This window comes from Canis aureus, chromosome 14 (assembly GCF_053574225.1).
Source record: "Canis aureus isolate CA01 chromosome 14, VMU_Caureus_v.1.0, whole genome shotgun sequence".
Lineage (NCBI taxonomy): Eukaryota > Metazoa > Chordata > Mammalia > Carnivora > Canidae > Canis > Canis aureus.
The window spans coordinates 7,828,959-7,846,415 of record NC_135624.1 but is presented as its reverse complement, the minus strand read 5'-3'; the positions used below and the strand labels follow the sequence as shown (position 1 = coordinate 7,846,415).

At 41.7% G+C, this 17,457-nt stretch overlaps 1 protein-coding gene across 1 annotated transcript; it reads right to left on the bottom strand.

Annotated features, from left to right (window-relative positions):
- Positions 1–6,431: 6,431 nt before the first annotated feature.
- CTHRC1 (collagen triple helix repeat containing 1) lies at positions 6,432–17,140 on the bottom strand. The gene is made up of 4 exons (XM_077846869.1): positions 16,950–17,140; positions 12,244–12,465; positions 10,086–10,302; positions 6,432–6,967 (listed from the first exon to the last, which is right to left on the bottom strand). The coding sequence occupies exons 1-4, from the start codon at positions 17,109–17,111 to the stop codon at positions 6,825–6,827; spliced, it is 744 nt and encodes a 247-aa protein (XP_077702995.1). The 5' UTR covers positions 17,112–17,140; the 3' UTR covers positions 6,432–6,824.
- Between the last annotated feature and the right edge of the window lie 317 nt (positions 17,141–17,457).

Genomic DNA, 17,457 nt, shown 5'->3' with positions numbered 1-17,457 from the left:
CCAGTACACTCAGAAAAATAACTAAAATCTGCTGTGGGAGAAGTGTTGGATAATTTGAAAGTTGTCCCCAAAATATTTTCTGACATCAAATATTACAAAATTGTGTGTTTATATTAAATTTCAGTTAGGTTGGGACGCCTGGGTGGCTCAGTGTTTGAGCATCTGCCTTTGGCTCAGGTGGTGATCCCGGAGTCCTGGGATCGAGTCCTGCATCCGGCTCCCTACAGGGAGCCTGCTTCTCCCTCTGCCTGTGTCTCTGCCTCTCTTTGTCTCTCATAAATAAATAGATAAAATATTTAAAATTAACTTCAGTATATGTTAATTGTGATGTTAGGCATGTTCTACTCAAGGCTAGCAAGTGATAAAACCAGTTTACACTCAACATGTCAAAAAGCAGCAAGATGCTTTTTGTTAAGAGATTCACATTAACTTCTTTCTCACCCAGGCTTTAAACTATTTTATAAATAGGGGGGTGCTTAGGTGGCTCAGTCATTTGAACATCTGACTCTTGATTTCAGCCCAGGTCATGCTCTTAGGGTCCTGGGATTGAGCCAGTGGTAGGCTCCCAGCTTAGCGGGGAGTCTGCTTGTCTTCTTCTGTCCCTTCCCCTGTTAGCAAGCTCACTCTCTCTCAAATAAATAAATCCTTTAAAAAAAACCTAACTCATTAACTGACAAGTGAAGCATGAAATATTCTTCGTATAATAGTAAGGCTGAAATTATATCTGTGTAAAAGAGGGCTTCCTTCCAAGCCTCAGAGTCATACAGAAATACCCATCCAGCCAGAGAGAGCACTGGACCAAGACTCTTGGAGCCTGTCCCTGTAAAACACAGCAAGGAGATATGGGACTGAACTCATGCTGTGAGCAGCTTGTTCCCAAAGAGAGAGAGAGAGCACCACTCACGCTCACTTCCTTGTCCAATCAACTAATCACACATCAATCTAAGTCCAACCAGGGCATAGAACACACAGCAGATTTAACCAGGAGAAGATTAAGGAATTGCTAAGCTATGATAAATATATTACGCGAACTAAACAGTCCCCTGAAGCTGAGAAAGAGTAGCCAAGGATGAATGAGCTTGGAAGAGTGTCCCCCTCTGGCATTCAGACCTCTTGGGACCATTGCAGATCACTGGATGATGAGAAAGGCTGCTGCGTTTCCTAGTCCAGAGTTGGTATAGAATTAGGTGAAAAACAGGAACAGATCCTTTAGGACACCAGCAAGCCAAAGCTAGTTGAGCAGCTTGCTGAGGATGATGGGACATTTTTGCAGTTGCAAAGGCAGGGTAGACTTGGCCCACACTGGAAAGGTGCAAGCAAGCCAAGACCTGTGGGTGGGCATACTGGGGAATCGGGTGCTCTAGACAGTAGAGGCCGGGACTATGTGGCATCCCTCTCCCCTGCAGAAAGAATCAGACCTCCCGGGCTGGAGCTGCAAGTTCTAGGTAAAGGACTGCATTTTGGGTGTGCAACTGGAGCACAGTACCACCAAATACACACACACACAGACACACACACACCACTGGTAGGAGCAAGAGAAACCACCCTGAAACCAGGAAGACCAGCTCCTTCTGCAATATCCCTCCAGTATTCTCTAGTTAATAGGCTATTCTAAAGGAGAAGTACTTAGAATGCAGTTCATGACCACAGTGTAGGTACTGAAGAATGAATTTAGAGTTCAGAAACAAATTGATGAGTAGTTTAATTGACCATCTGGAGTACTTAGCTTCATTTGCAACCTTCTATGCACATTCCAGTTCCAGCACAACAAAGCAAAATAACATACATAATCTGTATGTTAGCCTAGTTTGATACAGCTATCCTGATAAGGAAAGTGCCTGCCCTTCACCCAAATGAGAAAACACAAAGCCCAACGGTCATTGAATCCATTGCTGGCTATATTAATTACTCCTCCAATTCAGTCATGGTCTCAGTATTTTGTTAACTAAAAACCTGTAAAGTTTACCTCCGCTAACTTTCATATAACATTAAAATGGGAAGGAGAGAAAGGAAGAAAAGGGTTACCATGTATAAACGGGCATATAACAAAATATCCAAGGCCACCAAGGTCCTGGTTTTCTGTCATTGTTCACAAGTTCATAGGTGATATCTACAGCTTCCCATTCCACATTTAACTACCCATTCCACATTTTCCTTGCCCACAGCCAAAACCCACAGTTCTGGGTTCTTTACCTGGTGAAGCAGATCCAAATCCTTCTTCCCAAAAGGTTGGGATCCTTAATCACTCTTCCTTCTCTGGTTCAAGTAGTTCTCCGTTCATCTTTGGCATGGAAGTACTAACAAGAACCTCAGAAATTTTTCTGGGTTCCAAACATGGTCTTCCTTGCTTCCATCATAGCAGCAACCAATTGCCCTTGGTAATTAGGATCCGTCAGTAAAACCAATAGATGAACCTCCTGTTTTTCACCTGTTGGTTCAGTGGTATAAAGAGTGCAAAATGGCCAGGGGGCAGTCTACAGTAGGTTGGCTTCTAACACAGATTCCATGATCCCTGCCTCCTGATGTAAATAATCTAGTTCTGTTTGAGCAATGTTGGGGCCTGTAAATAAGTTGGTTATCAATTCCATGATTATGTTATATGACAGATGGAATTTTGCAAGTGTAATTAAGGTCCCTAATCAGTTTGGCTATAATCCAAAAGGAGAGATTATCCTGAGTGAGCCCAACCTACCTAATCAGGTAAGCCTTACCTTTCTTTTTTCTTTGAAAGATCTTATTTACTTATTCATGAGAGACAGAGAGAGAGGCAGAGACACAGGCAGAGGGAGAAGCAGGCCCCATGCAGGGAGCCCGACATGGGACTTCATCTTGGGTCTCCAGGATCACGCCCTGGGCTGAAGGCGGCACTAAACTGCTGAGCCACCCGGGCTGCCCTCAGGCAAGCCTTAAAAGCAGAAGAATTCTCTTGCTGGTCTGGAAAAAAAACAGCCATGTTGTAAGAGGAGGAGCCACATAACAAGCACCTGGGAGTGACCTCTGGGAGGTAAAAGCAGTCCTCAGCTGACAGCAAGAAAACAAGGTTTTGTTTGTTTGTTTAAGATTTTATTTACATATTCATGAGAAACACAGAGAGAAGAGCAAGAGAGAGAGAGAGAGAGAGGGGGAGGCAGAGAGACAGGCAGAGGAAGAAGCAGGCTCCATGCAGGGAGCCCGATGTGGGACTTGATCCCAGGTCTCCAGGATCACACCCTGGGCCAAAGGCGGTGCTAAACCACTGAGCCACCCAGCTGCTGGAAAAGAAGGTTTTTAACACAGCTGCTAGGAATTGTATTCTGCTAACAATCATATAAATTGAGAAGAAAATCCTGAATGTTAGATAATTGAGCCAATACTTTGATTTCAGCCTGGTGAAAACCTGAGCAGAAGACTCAACTAACCTGTACCTAGACCCTTGACCCATAGAAGCCATGAGATTAATAAATGTGTGTTGTCTTAATCTATTAGATTAGTTATGCAGTTTTCAGTAGAAAACGAATAGTCTCATATTCTAATTCAGTGGAACTATTTTTGTGTCTCCTGGTGGAAGCATTCCCCTCTTGGATACCAAGATCTCCAAACCAGCAGTTCAAAGTTGCCAGGATAAGAAGCAAAAAGTCTATAAATGAGTTATTAGGAATAATAGTAAGAGAAGCGACTCACTTCCACTGCTTGTATTCTGGCTACAAGAGAGGTAACAGCATATCATGCTTTCTGATCCAAGCACATACTACTCCCCATAGGACCAAACCCTGTTCTAGGATGTTGTCTACCAACTGGTGTAAGACCACATATGCGTCCCGAGTAAGCCATTTCACCTTTCACTTAGACCAGCCAGTCTCAGGTGGTAGGGTATATTGCAAGACCAATTAAGTCCATAGGGTGAGCCCCATTGCTGCATTTCTCCGTTGTAAAATGAGGTTTCTGGATCTGAAGCACTGGTGAGTAGAATGCCAGGACACTGGATAAGGCATTGTGTGAGTCCGTGGATGGTAGTGCTGGCAGAAGTATTATGGGCATGGAGGGCAAATCTATATCCAGAATATATGTCTGTTTCCGTGAGAATGAATCTCTACCCCTCCATGGTAGAAGAGGTCCACTGCGTGTCTGGCTAGTCCTCTCAGGGAATGGTACCAATGTTACATACTCAAAGCTGGTCTCTATACTCAGCAGTAACTCTAGCCAGGCCAGCCTTTTAAGGGAAATCCCATGTTGTTGAACAGCCTCCTGTGCATTGTCACCATGGCCTCTTTGCTCATGGGTCCATTGAACTATCACTGGCGTGGCTGAGGAAAGAAGCTGACAGCAACAGTGTGTTATTTTGTTCATCTCAATATTAAGAGCTGCCTTTGCAATGGATGTTCTTCGGTAGGTATTAATATGGAACACAAATATCTTCACATTCTGTGCCCATTCAAAGAGGTCTGAACTAATGTTCTCATCCCCACCCAAAATCTCAATTTTTACCCATTTTGGTTAACTTCTCAACATTATTTCATCTAGATTCCTTCTCACCCACTTTTCTTTTCCACATTATTCTGAAGCAAATTCCAGACATCATATCACTTTACTTTAAATATTGCAGTACCTCTAAAAGATAAGCATTATTTAAAAATAACCACACTATGGGGTGCCTGGCTGGCTCAGTCAGTGGACCATGTGACTCTTCATCTCAGGTTTGTGAATTTGAGCCCAATGTTGAGTGTAGAGATTACTTAAAAATAAAATCTTTATTTTTTTAAAAAGATTTTATTTATTTGAAATAGTGAGTGAGTGAGAGAGCATGAGCAGGGCGTGAGGGGCAGAGGGAGAGGGAGAATCAAGCACCCTGCTGAGCAGAGAGCCCTACATGGGGCTTGATCCTAGAATCCCAGGATTATGACCTGAGCTGAAAGCAGACACTTAACTGACTGAGCCACCCGGGTGTCCCTTGAAAATAAAATCTTCCCAAAAAAAGAGTTAAAAAAATAACAATACCATTATCAAAAACCTAAAAAATAAGTGATTATTTGATACTAAATATCCAGTTAATGTTCAAATGTCAACTATTTCAAGCATCCAAATAAAGTTCAAGTTCTTTTAATCCATGTTTTTTTCTTTTCTTGCAATTTATTTGTGGAAGAAACCAAGTTGTCTTTCAACTTTCCCAGTCTAGATTTGCTGATTATGATTCGTCCATGTCAATTAACATGTTCTTCTATCCCCTGTATTTCCTGAAATTTAAGGGTTATATCTGGAAGCTATATCAAATCCAAGTGTGATGGTTTCTTGACAAAAGTACTTCTTGGGTGGTGTTATGTACTTTTATTAAGACATACAGTCTACTCCCTCCCTGATGATTATTGCTAGATCTCTTAATTTGTGAGGGGTTGAAAATTTGATATTCTATCACTCTTCATTTGTTATCTATACCAATACACACTAAAAAACACATTTCTATAAGGAGAAATTTCCCTTCATCAACAATTTGGTCACCCAGAAATATGGTTCATATTGAGAAAGCAGAATAAATGCTTGTTTTTTTCTATTTACCAAGTTTCAAAGTAACAAGTTGGTTTGCTGGCATCCTCCAAGTTGACCAATGAATTTTATGTTAGTATCATTATGAATTCCTGCATTAAAACACATTTGATGTGTTGCAAACTGTTGCAGCTATTATTTTTATTGATGCTTACATTGTACCATCTTTGCCAGTGGGAAGCAATTCAAGTTGGCTCTTGGATCCTTTTCAGTTGTCTTTCATAGCTGCCTTGTTTTCCAGTATGCCAAGATGTTCCAGACTCCTACTGTACACTTCCTGCCCCAGAACTGAAATCACCCATTTCTTCAAGGAGGCTTAGTTCCTTTTAGGGGGAAATGGAATGTGGAGATCACAATCAGGATGTTACTCAACTGGTCATCATTTCTAGGTCATTGTTCACAAGCCCAAAACGAGGAGATTTTGTTGTTATTGTTTCACAGCCTTATTTAAGATAAAGTACTTCATACTGATACTTCCAATTCAAGTCCAGGATTCACTTAACTTTATCAGTCTGAGACCTGTACTTCCTTCATCCTGAATTCTTTCTGATCCCTTCAGCCAGAAGTAACGGAACACTCTTTCAATTATACCACCACTTCAACAACTGTCACGTCAATTAACATATGATCTTTGATTTATTGTTATTTTTGTATATATTGTATCCTCTCTACCAAATGGTAAGCAATTGAGGACAGAATTCACATCTTTTTATTCTTTAAGATAAAAATCCTAAACTGCTAATGTAATTCCTGACATGGAAATACCCCTTTTTCTTTATATTCCTCAAAGTATGGAACAAACAGTACTATACACTCACTAAAATTCAATATATGATTATTAAATGAACCCAACTTTTCAGATGTGAAGTACTAGGAACTCTAATTTTAGTGGCAATTAGGTTAGCATACTGAGGTTGTTTGAAATTAAGTTTTATTTCACAGATATAAAACAGTTCCAAACATTTACAACTTGTACAAAGGCTGGTAGCCTTTATGTTTTAAAAGTCCTATCCTAAGAGAATAGGAAAAGTTCAAGACCACACAAAGACATTCCGAATTATAGGTTCAGGGAATGGGGAATACAAAGAAGGTGTTCTAATCAACTACAAAATCCTGAAATCATTTTTTTGACTGAAGGAAAATGAAAAATACTGGATTTTCAAACAGTGTGAAATCACACTTTGGTCTGAAACACATTTAGCTTTGTTTTTTATTCAGATGTATACATAAAAATTATATAAAATGCCACTACGATGAACCATTCAAAGGCTTAATAAAAAAGAGGTAGGGAATGAAAATGAAAGAATTTATTTTGGTAGTTCTTCAATAATGATGCGAGATACTGAATTCCATCCAGTAGAGGCGTCTCCCTTCGGATAATCGGAACAAGTCCCAACCCAGATAGCAACATCCACTAAGCCGGCTCCAATGCCTTCACAAAGTCCTTCCACTGCAGAAGAGAGATGAAAGTTACACCTTTCTTTAGAACAAAAAAACAAAAATCCTCATCTAAATTTTATGACTTAAGCAAGTTAGGTAACAAATCTATTTAATGCACAGTGAATTAAAAATCCTAATACTTACTAAGGACTTCATAAAGAGAAGTTCTCTTTTTCTTACCACAGAAATATTTTTAAAAAATGTATATTATCCATCCGATGATAAAAGCTGAACAGGCGGTTTTCTTACAGGTTTCAGCCATAAAACCTGAATCTGTTTAGTTACCCAAAGTTACTGTTTAGGTGACTGGAAAAAAAAAAGCAATTTATTTGACTAAACAAAGGAAGCCCACACTTTTCAAAGCCAAGACTTTCTTTGATATGCAGATCTTTTTTAAAAAAAAAAAAAAAGCTTTTCCAACACTTACCTATACACCTGATGGGTAGAAGAAAGGGCCTTTGTAACAGTAAAAGATGTTCTAGAATAATTATACCAGTCCTTCAATCTGGGAATCTCATTTTACACGGAATTTCCTCACAGTGAAAAAGAAACGACCTTGCTTTTCCTCTGTGTTCTTATGCTTTATAAATATACAACTTTTCTCAGGTTCTCTGGACATTCACCTACTAATATACAACTTGCATTCCATCTTACCAAGGTCCTTCTATAGTAATACTTTTTAAAATTCCCCTAATGGTCATTTTAACAGACAAAAAGATACATGTCTGTTTAAGGGGGTAGAGGAACCAAAGGTTGCCAGATTCTTTCAGAAAATGAGTCCTGACCTATAAAGCAGTATAGGGATGCCATCATGTGACTGTCAAGTTTCCCATTTGGTAGGTTGGTACATTCCAGCTGAGCCTCACAGACGTAGATCTGAAGCAATCTTCTTCTTCAGAATCCAGGGACTTGACTATGGTTCAGGCCCCTTTCACACATGGGAGAATGAAGTAGTGTGGCCACAATCCCATAATCTAGGGCCATGCTGAGAGAAAATGCCCAGAAATACTCATGTTCTCCCAAGTTCTGCATATCCATGGTCTAGAAGCTTGTTCAACTCACACTACAGGACAGAAGACAAATTTGGGTCCTCAGTCTCACAGGAGAGTCAAATGGTCACTTCATGGTCATGAACCATATATAACCAATATAACGTTTTTTGAATGAATGAACATTTTTGCTATAATAATATAGTATCACAACTTATGAAGCACCTAAAACATGTGGGATGAGGGGTTTCTAGACCTGTTTTCCTCATAGACCCAGGTAACAAGGTGAAATTCAAATGTTTTTTGAACTCCCATGGGCATTGTCCGAGGCTTTAAGTCCTCTCGATGTGCTAAGTATGAGTGTGTCTCCTTTCTCTCAAGAAAGAGTATCAGTGTGCAAGGGAAAGTGATTTTATTACAGAAGTAACCTTCTACCACCTTACTACAAAAACTGTCATAAATAACAAATTACTTCTGACATTCCACCCAAGTGGTCATACCAAATGAGTCTCTACACCACGGGAAATGACAGGTTAAATAATTTATTAAGTATATACATGTATAGGTCACAGTTCCTGGGCTCATATTATATGATATTAGCACAAACACCTTAAAGGTAGGTAATACAATAGAAGGTAAGTTGCTTATACCAACTATATCTATCACACATACACCATATAGTATATGGTGTTCAGTATGTACCTATATATACCAAACATACATCACTTCCTGGTAGAATTTTCATTTTATGTCTAGGTTTACTTTACTAGAAAGACTGCTTCTTAGGTGGAAAACCTATCATCCTTTCCAGTACAAGTATCCCAGGACCTAGTGATCAAGCTTTTTAACCTGATCAAAGAGAGGGTTGGGGAGAGAAGAGGGAAGACAAGGAGTGGTTTCTGTCCTGAACACTGATTCTACTCTCCAGCACAACTCACTTGATTTCCCTGGACCTTCTCTATGCGCTGAGAGAGGGGGTTACAACATCTTTTTTGTATCTCAAGGATCCTCTGGGGATTTGAGGAAGAATGAAGAAGAGATGCTCTTGACTTCTCAGGAATAAATGTGCTATATTAGTTTTGGGGCTCAGTAATCTATCTGACTTGGATCCCCAAGCATGCTGAAATATAATTTCCTCTGGTTAACAGTGGAGGGATCTCTTCTCTTCTCTCTGCCATTTTTAAGTACGAGGTTAGTGAGAAATCCCTGCAAGAAATCAGGGAAACGAAGCTAGTGATATATATGTCTTGTGATTCTTCCAGCATAGATGATCATGGTGTGTTACCTGCTGTGACTCAAGAAGCCAAAATGGTTGGCAGCCAAGTACTGACAGTGGTGTCTCTGGGTGATGACATTAACTGATATCCCTTTTCCTTTTTTTGGGGGGGGGGGCGGGTAGACTTCCAAACTTTCTTTAATGAATCTTAGAATGAAACAAACCAATAATTTATTTTCCACAGCTTAAGTGACCACTGGTTTAAATGTCTTTTCTCTTATACTAGAAACAGAGAATGCAACATAGAAATGTTCCCTTTTACAAATTCAGCAGACAATATCTATCCTTTTAAAGGACAAGGCAGAGAAATAATCTCCTTATCAATAAAAGCTAGTGGATCTCAACCTTGGCTGAGCATTAGACTAACTAGAAGCAATTCTGAAATCCCACTGCCTTGGCTGTATCTAGACCCATTAAGTTCTACTCCCTGGAAAGGGGTACCCAGGTACGGGGATTTTTTTTAAGTTTCCTAGTTGAGCCTCATGTGTAGCCAGGGTTGAAAACCTGCTTTTTAAAAAAAAAGAAAAGAAAGAAAAGAAAACCTGCTCTATGGCATAATGGGCTGTTTTGCTGTTTCATCTAACTCAGTGATTTCCAACCTTGGGGATCTTTTAAAAAATATGGTCTTATCCCCAGAGATTCCGATTCATTTGGTCAGAGATGGGACCCTGGCATCTGCGTATTTTTTTAAAGATCCATCTCAGGGAATTCTGAAATGCAACCAGGATGAAGATTAAGATACTGAAAACTTGCTCTAGGTCTCTTTTTGTCACAGGCTGGTGAGCCAACATGATAGTGGGTTCAAAACCAACTTTTGGTCTCTAAAGACATAAGGCACATCCTGCAGTCATTGTTCTACATACCAGAAGAAGTGCGATGAATATTAATTGTTGAATTGAGTTCAGGGCTTCCTTGGTCCAAATAAATTATGGCTTCAATGGGAAGAGGTCCTGAACATTCAGCTCCATTGAACGTGAAATACCAACGCTGACAGCATGCATTTCTGCATTTTAACCGAAGTGAGCCACTGAACAAAACTCTCAGGGCACTGTTTGAGCGCATCTTGGTAAATGTACACTCCTATCACAAACACAGAAATAGGATTAGCTTTTCACTTTTCATTTAAAAGATGCTTTCAAGTTGTATTGTGAATTTTTTTAACTTTCCTTTTCTTCAAACTACATTTTAAAAAGCTTAACTTTTACAGAAGGAGAGAGATTCTCTGCAAGGTAGATAAGAGACTCTGATATTAGGAACGCTAAGAAAATCAAATTATGGCATTCTTGGAATTCTTCACACCATGGACTAATGGTATATTTTAGTTTTACTCAAAACAGCTAGTCTTCTTCAATCTTTTAAACCAAATCAATATCTCTATTTTTTTTTTTCATTCCAAAAATATTTCCTGAGCCCTATGTACTGGATGCTACAGTTACAACAGTAAATGAAACAGAATCTCTGCCCTCATGGAACTTATATTCTAGACTAGCACTGTCTCTATATATTTATTCTTGACCCATTTCTTCATGAGCAACAGCAAACAGTACCAGGGGTAAAGCATAGGTGGAGGTTTTTGTCTTTACCTATATGAAACAATTAGAAGGCCCTAGTTTTTTTCTCTCATTTCTCTTGGCAAAACTTCTGTCTACTGGCTCACAGTCTACTATCTTTTACTTTCAGAAAGCTCTCAAACTCATTCTGACTGCTTCTAAAAGAAACCTAAAAACATAATAATTCAGTCCATAGGGATAGTTTTAGAGACAACTCAGCAACTTTTGATTAGCTATATAAATAAGTAACCAGTCTATCAATGTCAGATGTGTAAAGAATCAGGCAACATTCTAACAAAATGCTTTCTAAGAAATCACATATGAAAATAAAAATGGTCACAGTCATCAAAACTCTGGAAGCTCTATGGAAATCCTAGCACACAAAATTCAAACAAGACAGTCTCAAACATTTATATATATATTTAAAGATTTATTCATGAGACACATGGGAAGAGAAAGAGGCAGAGACACAGGCAGAGGGAGAAGCAGGCTCCATGTAGGGAGCCCGACATGGGACTCAATCCCGGGTCTCCAGGATCACGCCCCGGGCCGAAGGCAGGTGCCCAACCGCTGAGCCACCCGGGCATCCCTCAAATATTTTTATAGATAATTGAGCAGACAGTAAAGAGCTGAGATGAGGGCATCTCGGAGTTTTGTGAAAATAATATCTCTTGTACTTGCATTTGCCTGGTGGTGGGAGTGCTTAATATCAAGGAATAACATTGAATAATGATAATATATACACAGAACCATGTACAAAGTTGGTTGTCAAAAAAAAAAAAGAAAGAAAAAGAAAGTGGCTTAGGAATAGCACCAGCTTCTTAAACTCTGTGCCATCCCAGTAGCCAGTTACTTTTGAAGTAAACACTAAAGTGACTGAACCATTAACCAAAATTTATTGCTAGACAGGCTCTTTTGAGGACTTTCTCCCCTTAAATGTTGCAGAAAAATTTTAAATGCTCACTGTAGTACAACTCTGGTCCATTCCACTTCTCTCAAACTTAGCATTTTTAAGCATGAACTTCTCACTTCGAGGCAATTCCTATCACATTGTTAGTTTCTTGGAAATTTCTTCCCATCCTTATGTTTAGAGCCATAGCAGAATTTCTTATACTAATTTAAATTTAAGTTCACTTTAGAACAAGATTGGAAAGTTGTTTACTGTCCAACACAGACACTTACACTCTCCCTTTTTGTTTGCATTTTTAAAAAAGGAGTAAGTTATTTTAGATATTATTAGTGGTGATTTGTCTTAGAAATACCTTCTTAAAATTAACTCTGAAATATTATCTTTTTAATTCATTAATTCTAACTTAGCCACGGCATCCCTACTCCTTAATTTTGTAAAAAGTTTTCTAGCAAAAATAAAATAAAATCTTTTTTTTAAATAAAATAAAATCTTAAACTCACTCTCAACTATGAAAACTCTTAAGTTTTGCTTCAACTTTAAAATAATTCAAACTTTACTTACCGCAATTTTTCCAAGATCTATGCCATAATTGAGTGAACTCCATGAACACTGCTTGTAGTTAGGTGTCCAGGACTCTTCAAAACTTTCCCTCAAGCATTCCCCCTTTTCTCCTTTGAATCCATCTCGACCTGGGATCCCAGGGGTACCAGGAATGCCATTGGCCCCAGGGCTTCCATCTCTCCCAGGCACCCCTGCAGGTCCTTGTAAGCACATTCCATTATACTAGAGCAGAAAAAAGGAAAAGGGACAAACCCTCACCACTCAAGATTCAAAGACTCATTCTGATTAGAACTGCATTCTTTTTTAAAGATTTATCTTATTTATTTGAGAGCAGGGGGAGGGCAGAGAGAGGGGGAGACAAGCAGACTCCCTCCTAATTGTGGAGCCCAATGTGGGCATTCCATTGAGGTCAACAGGCTCAACCGGGGGCTTAATGAGGGGCTCGATCTTAGGACCCTAAGATCATGACCTGAGCCCAAACTAAGAGTTCATTGCTTAACCAGGTGAGCCACCCAGGGGCCCATAGAATTGTATTTATTTTGAGTCGTTGGAGTCAAGAATCTCTTCATACCCCTGGTTTATACTCTAGATGAGTTATTATAGAGAATTGATTTTTTTTTAGAGAATTGATTTTAAAGTTATTTCTAAAATATTGAGATTTCTTTCCATTCTTTTTATTGCAGACTGCACACACACACACACAGAAATCAAAGAAGACAAAATGTTTTCATTTGCCTGCTTTTTTCTGCTGCTTATTTAAAAGCATACATAATTTTTAAATTGCTATATTCCAGGGTGAACATAATTAGATATACTATTTTTTTCTTCTAACCCTATATGCTGTAAAGGACTGGGATTTCAGAATGATAATTTAAAAATTTTATGCCAGCATTGCACTATTTTGGGATACTTAGGTTATTTCTATTTTTTTCTATCATTAGTACTATTGTAATGAAAATTGTCATCCATATGGCTTTTTTCTTCTTTTAAGTCATTTCCCTCAGACATAGTCCTAGAAATATAATTATTTTAAAAATCTTGGTTGGGGATCCCTGGGTGGCTCAGTGGTTTAGCGCCTGCCTCTGGCCCACGGCGTGATCCTGGAGTCCCGGGATCAAGTCCCACATCAGGCTCCCTGCATGGAGCCTGCTTCTCCCTCTGCCTGTGTCTCTGCCTCTCTCTCTGTGTCTCTCATGAATAAATAAATAAAAATCTTAAAAAAATAAAAATAAAAATATTGGTTAATAATTATCTTATACCAGCAGTATCTTTGATTCAGATTGCACATCTCCTGCTTCTTTCTATTTTTATGTGAAGGAAGGGTCCCTAGGGTAAAATTTCTTTTTTTTTTTTAAGATTTATTTATTTATTTATTTATTTATTTATTTATTTATTTATTTATTTATGATAGAGAGAGAGAGAGAGAGAGGCAAAGACACAGGAGGAGGGAGAAGCAGGCTCCATGCCGGGAGCCCGACGTGGGACTCGATCCCGGGACTCCAGGATCACGTCCTGGGCCAAAGGCAGGCGCTAAACTGCTGAGCCACTCAGGGATCCCCTAGGGTAAAATTTCTGACCTCCAACCTCACTTCTCAAGAGTGAGTGGCCTGCTGCAGGTGACCACTGGTCTTTCATAGTGTGGCAGTAATCTAGCAAACCTCTTAAGTGCCCGGATTCTGCCCCCCTACCCCCCACCCCGCCCAGTTTGCTTGGTGGGTAGGCAGCAAGAATATCAGGCAGAAATTAAGAGTGTGGATTCTTGAGCCAGAGTCTCTGGATTTTAATCCTGGCTCCCCTGTTTATTAGCTATGCAAGATAGGGCAACTTACTCAACATTTCACTACTTGTCTCCTTCCCTGTAAAATAGGGCAAATAATAAAGATTCTTACCTCGTAGGGTTCATGTGAGACTTAACTGAGACAATGTATAAAAATGTGCTTAGAGCAGTGTGGGGCACACAGTAGACACTGCATATGTCAGCCATGATGATTCTTACTATTCCCCAAGACCATGTGAGGCAGTGACACTGGGCAAGTGTGTCCACTCCCTTGGGTGGACCTAGACCCGGGAAAGATAGCATTAGCAAACCTGCCAGCCAGCACACATAAGCCACATGCACCAATATAGCTGGGTAAGTGGTAAAGGTAATATTTTATCTCCATCTGTCTAATTCCCATGTCTCTTCTGGAATTGATCCATTTATTAGGACTCCCAAACCCCAAATGTAATCCACTTAAATTTTTACTTTAACTTTCCCCTATTTGTGTAAATTGTACTATCATTCTGTATAAAGATACTGTCCACTGAGAACAACAAAAAAACCCCAAGATTCCTTATATATTAAAATAACTTCTGGAATTAGACATGTTCATATTATAAAGTCCAGTAATGCCACTGCCTAGGAAGGATCCTCATGTATATAGTGTTTCCCAATCAGTTTCTTCTCACATCACCAATCTCATCTTTGTTTTGATAAATGATCTTTGTCATGACTTTGGCCACTGCCATTTTCCTGATGTAAGAAAAGGCACTATTTATCTATTGCCAAAGAAATTGTAAGGAAAGTATTTTAACAAAAATTTTAAGATATACTGAAATATAAAATATTCTAAAACAGCTTGGTTTATTTTATACTTACTCTTAATAGCAGACACATGTAATATGTGAACATAGATTTCAAGTGGGAAGGGAAAAACAATAAGACTTCTTCTGATATTTTTTTTTCACTATTATTCCTGTTGGGGCAAGATGCTACACAAAGTTTTATTTTCTTACATATCAGCTCTCAATCAGGGACAGTTTTGTCCTCTAGGGTACACTTAGCAAATGTCTGGAGGCATTTTTGGTTGTCACAAGCTGAGGGGAGAGGTTACTGCCAGCATCTCATGGGTATGGGTATAGGTGCTGCTAAACATCCTACAATGCACAGGACAGTTCCCATAACAAAAAATTATCTAGCCCCAAATGTCATAGTGCCGAGACTGAGAATTCTTATTCAGTTTTTTTATCTAAAGACTGCATTTCAGTGGCCATATAATTTTATTGAATTTGGGTCCATGGGTATTACATCTGTCTTCTTTCGCTTTAAAATGCTACCCCAGCATGCGCTTAGCGCTGGGCAGGGGTTCTATAAAGGTCTGTAGAATGAACCCCCTGTTTCTTCCATTGGCCACCAGGGGGCAGAGCTCGCTGGAAGCTTGAAAGGAACGCTTTGAAAGAACCTGTACAAAGAAGGTGCTTTATAGAATCTGTTGAGACCTTCTCAATGACCGCATGAACATTTTTTTTTTCCTCCAGCAAAACCAAATCCAATCTACAGGATGCACCTGAGCTTGGCAGCACAATAAGCTTTTCCAAGTTGGGCAAGAGTTGTGGGAAACCGCAGGTACTGTAAATCCATGGAGGAAAAGAAAAAATTGCTAGCTTTATGGAGAAAAGGGGTATTTTGTGTATCATAATTACAAATTCATAAAATGCAAACTGCACATGAACCACAGACATTTGGTGCAGTTTTAAATAATCTAGACACTTAAAATAGAACTGTAGCCCTAAATACATTGTCTGCTTTGTGGGGCAGAATTACATAGCACATCACCAAAAAGTGAGTGTGCAATGGCAGGAATTTTTTTCCAGAGCTTTTGAATCTGGCATAGAACTAGCTGCCAGGGAATTTGGTTTATTTGCTTAGTTTATAGTGGCAGCTTGACAAATTTGAAACCGTTTTTTTTATCAAAACAATGCCCCCCCTTATGTACTGCAATGTCTGCAAACCATATTTGTCTGCAAGTAAGATTGATTTAAAGACTGAAATTTATTATGTGCAAGGAATATGGTAGCTGTGAAAGGACAGCTCTTGACACAGGGCGGAGGACCGCTCTGCCCTCCACTGGGTTTGTTGACTTTTGAAGGGTAAGAGCTTTAAGCAAAAAGACTTTCGCGTGGATTAGCCCCTCAGAAAGCACTTGGGCTATTTATTTGTTCTCCTGAAAACTGTCTTCCTCCTTAGCTCCACTGTGATGCTCTTGCTTGGTGGCCACAGGCTGAGGGCCCAGGGTATCTGGGAGAGCTGACTGCCCGCCCGTCTGCCTAAACGGACAATGGAACGGGTCCTTCGAGGGTTGGTGCCGGGTCCCTTCACTTTTCCCTTCTGGCCTTAATCCCTCTGAACCATCCCTGTCCTGAGCTGTGGTCGTCCAACAAAGTAAATTGCAGCCCACACTTCCTAGGAGGATGACCCAACATGACTCAGAGTCTTCAAGTTACAAAGAGCTGGACGGATGCTTCCTGAGGGTTGTTATTCGCTCCCGCAGCAGACGTGGCCACCAGCGCCAACCCGGGACACGTCGCCGGGCTCTGGCCCGGGCCCAGGCCCACCCAGGACCGCATCGGCGAGGCCGGGTGTCCCAGCCGCTCCCAGGCCCACCCTCTCACCTCCCGGGGCTTCTCGGTCGACCCCCGCTGCCTCGGGAGCCCTCGGCATCCTCCTGGGGTGGGGGAGGCCCTCAGAGGCCAGAACTTACCGGGCGGCTCCCTGCATTTTGGGGCGTCGCGCCCCCGCCCCGCCACGGCCCCGCCGCTCGCACTCCCGGGCCCCACGGCGCACGCGGCCCCGGACCGAGCGGGGCACCCCGGGCCCGCGCACCCACCCACACTCGCGGCCGTGCCGACCGCCCCCACCCCGACAGCTGGAGCCCCGCCGGACTCACCAGGTCCACCACCTCCCTCTGCCGCAGCAGCGCCTTTTGCTTCCCCTTGGGGGTCTCGGAGGCGCTCGACGGCGCGCGCAGCTGCAGCAGCAGGAGCAGCAGGAGCAGCAGGAGGCCGAGGAGCCGCGGCGGGGAGGCGGCGGCGGGGCCCTGGGGGCGCATGGCGCGGGGCCCTGGGGGCGCGGGGGGCGCGGGGGGCCCTGGGGGCGCGGGGGGCGCGGGGGGCGCGGGGGGCGCGGGGCGGGCGAGCGGCCGCGGAGCCGCGACGCGGTCAGAGCCGGGCCCCGGCGCGCTGCGAGGCCGCCGCAGGCTGCACCAATGCCCCTTTCGCCGCGCGCCCGCCCCTCTGGACACCGGAGTTTCCATCCCGTAAGAGGCGGGACCCCCCCCCCCGCCCGGGCCCACACTGGGCGGGCCGACAGCCGGGCCCGCCCTCGGGCGCCGCGGGGACCCTGGCGGAGAGCGGCCCGCGGAGGGGGAGGGGAGGGGAGGGGAGGGGAGGGGGCCG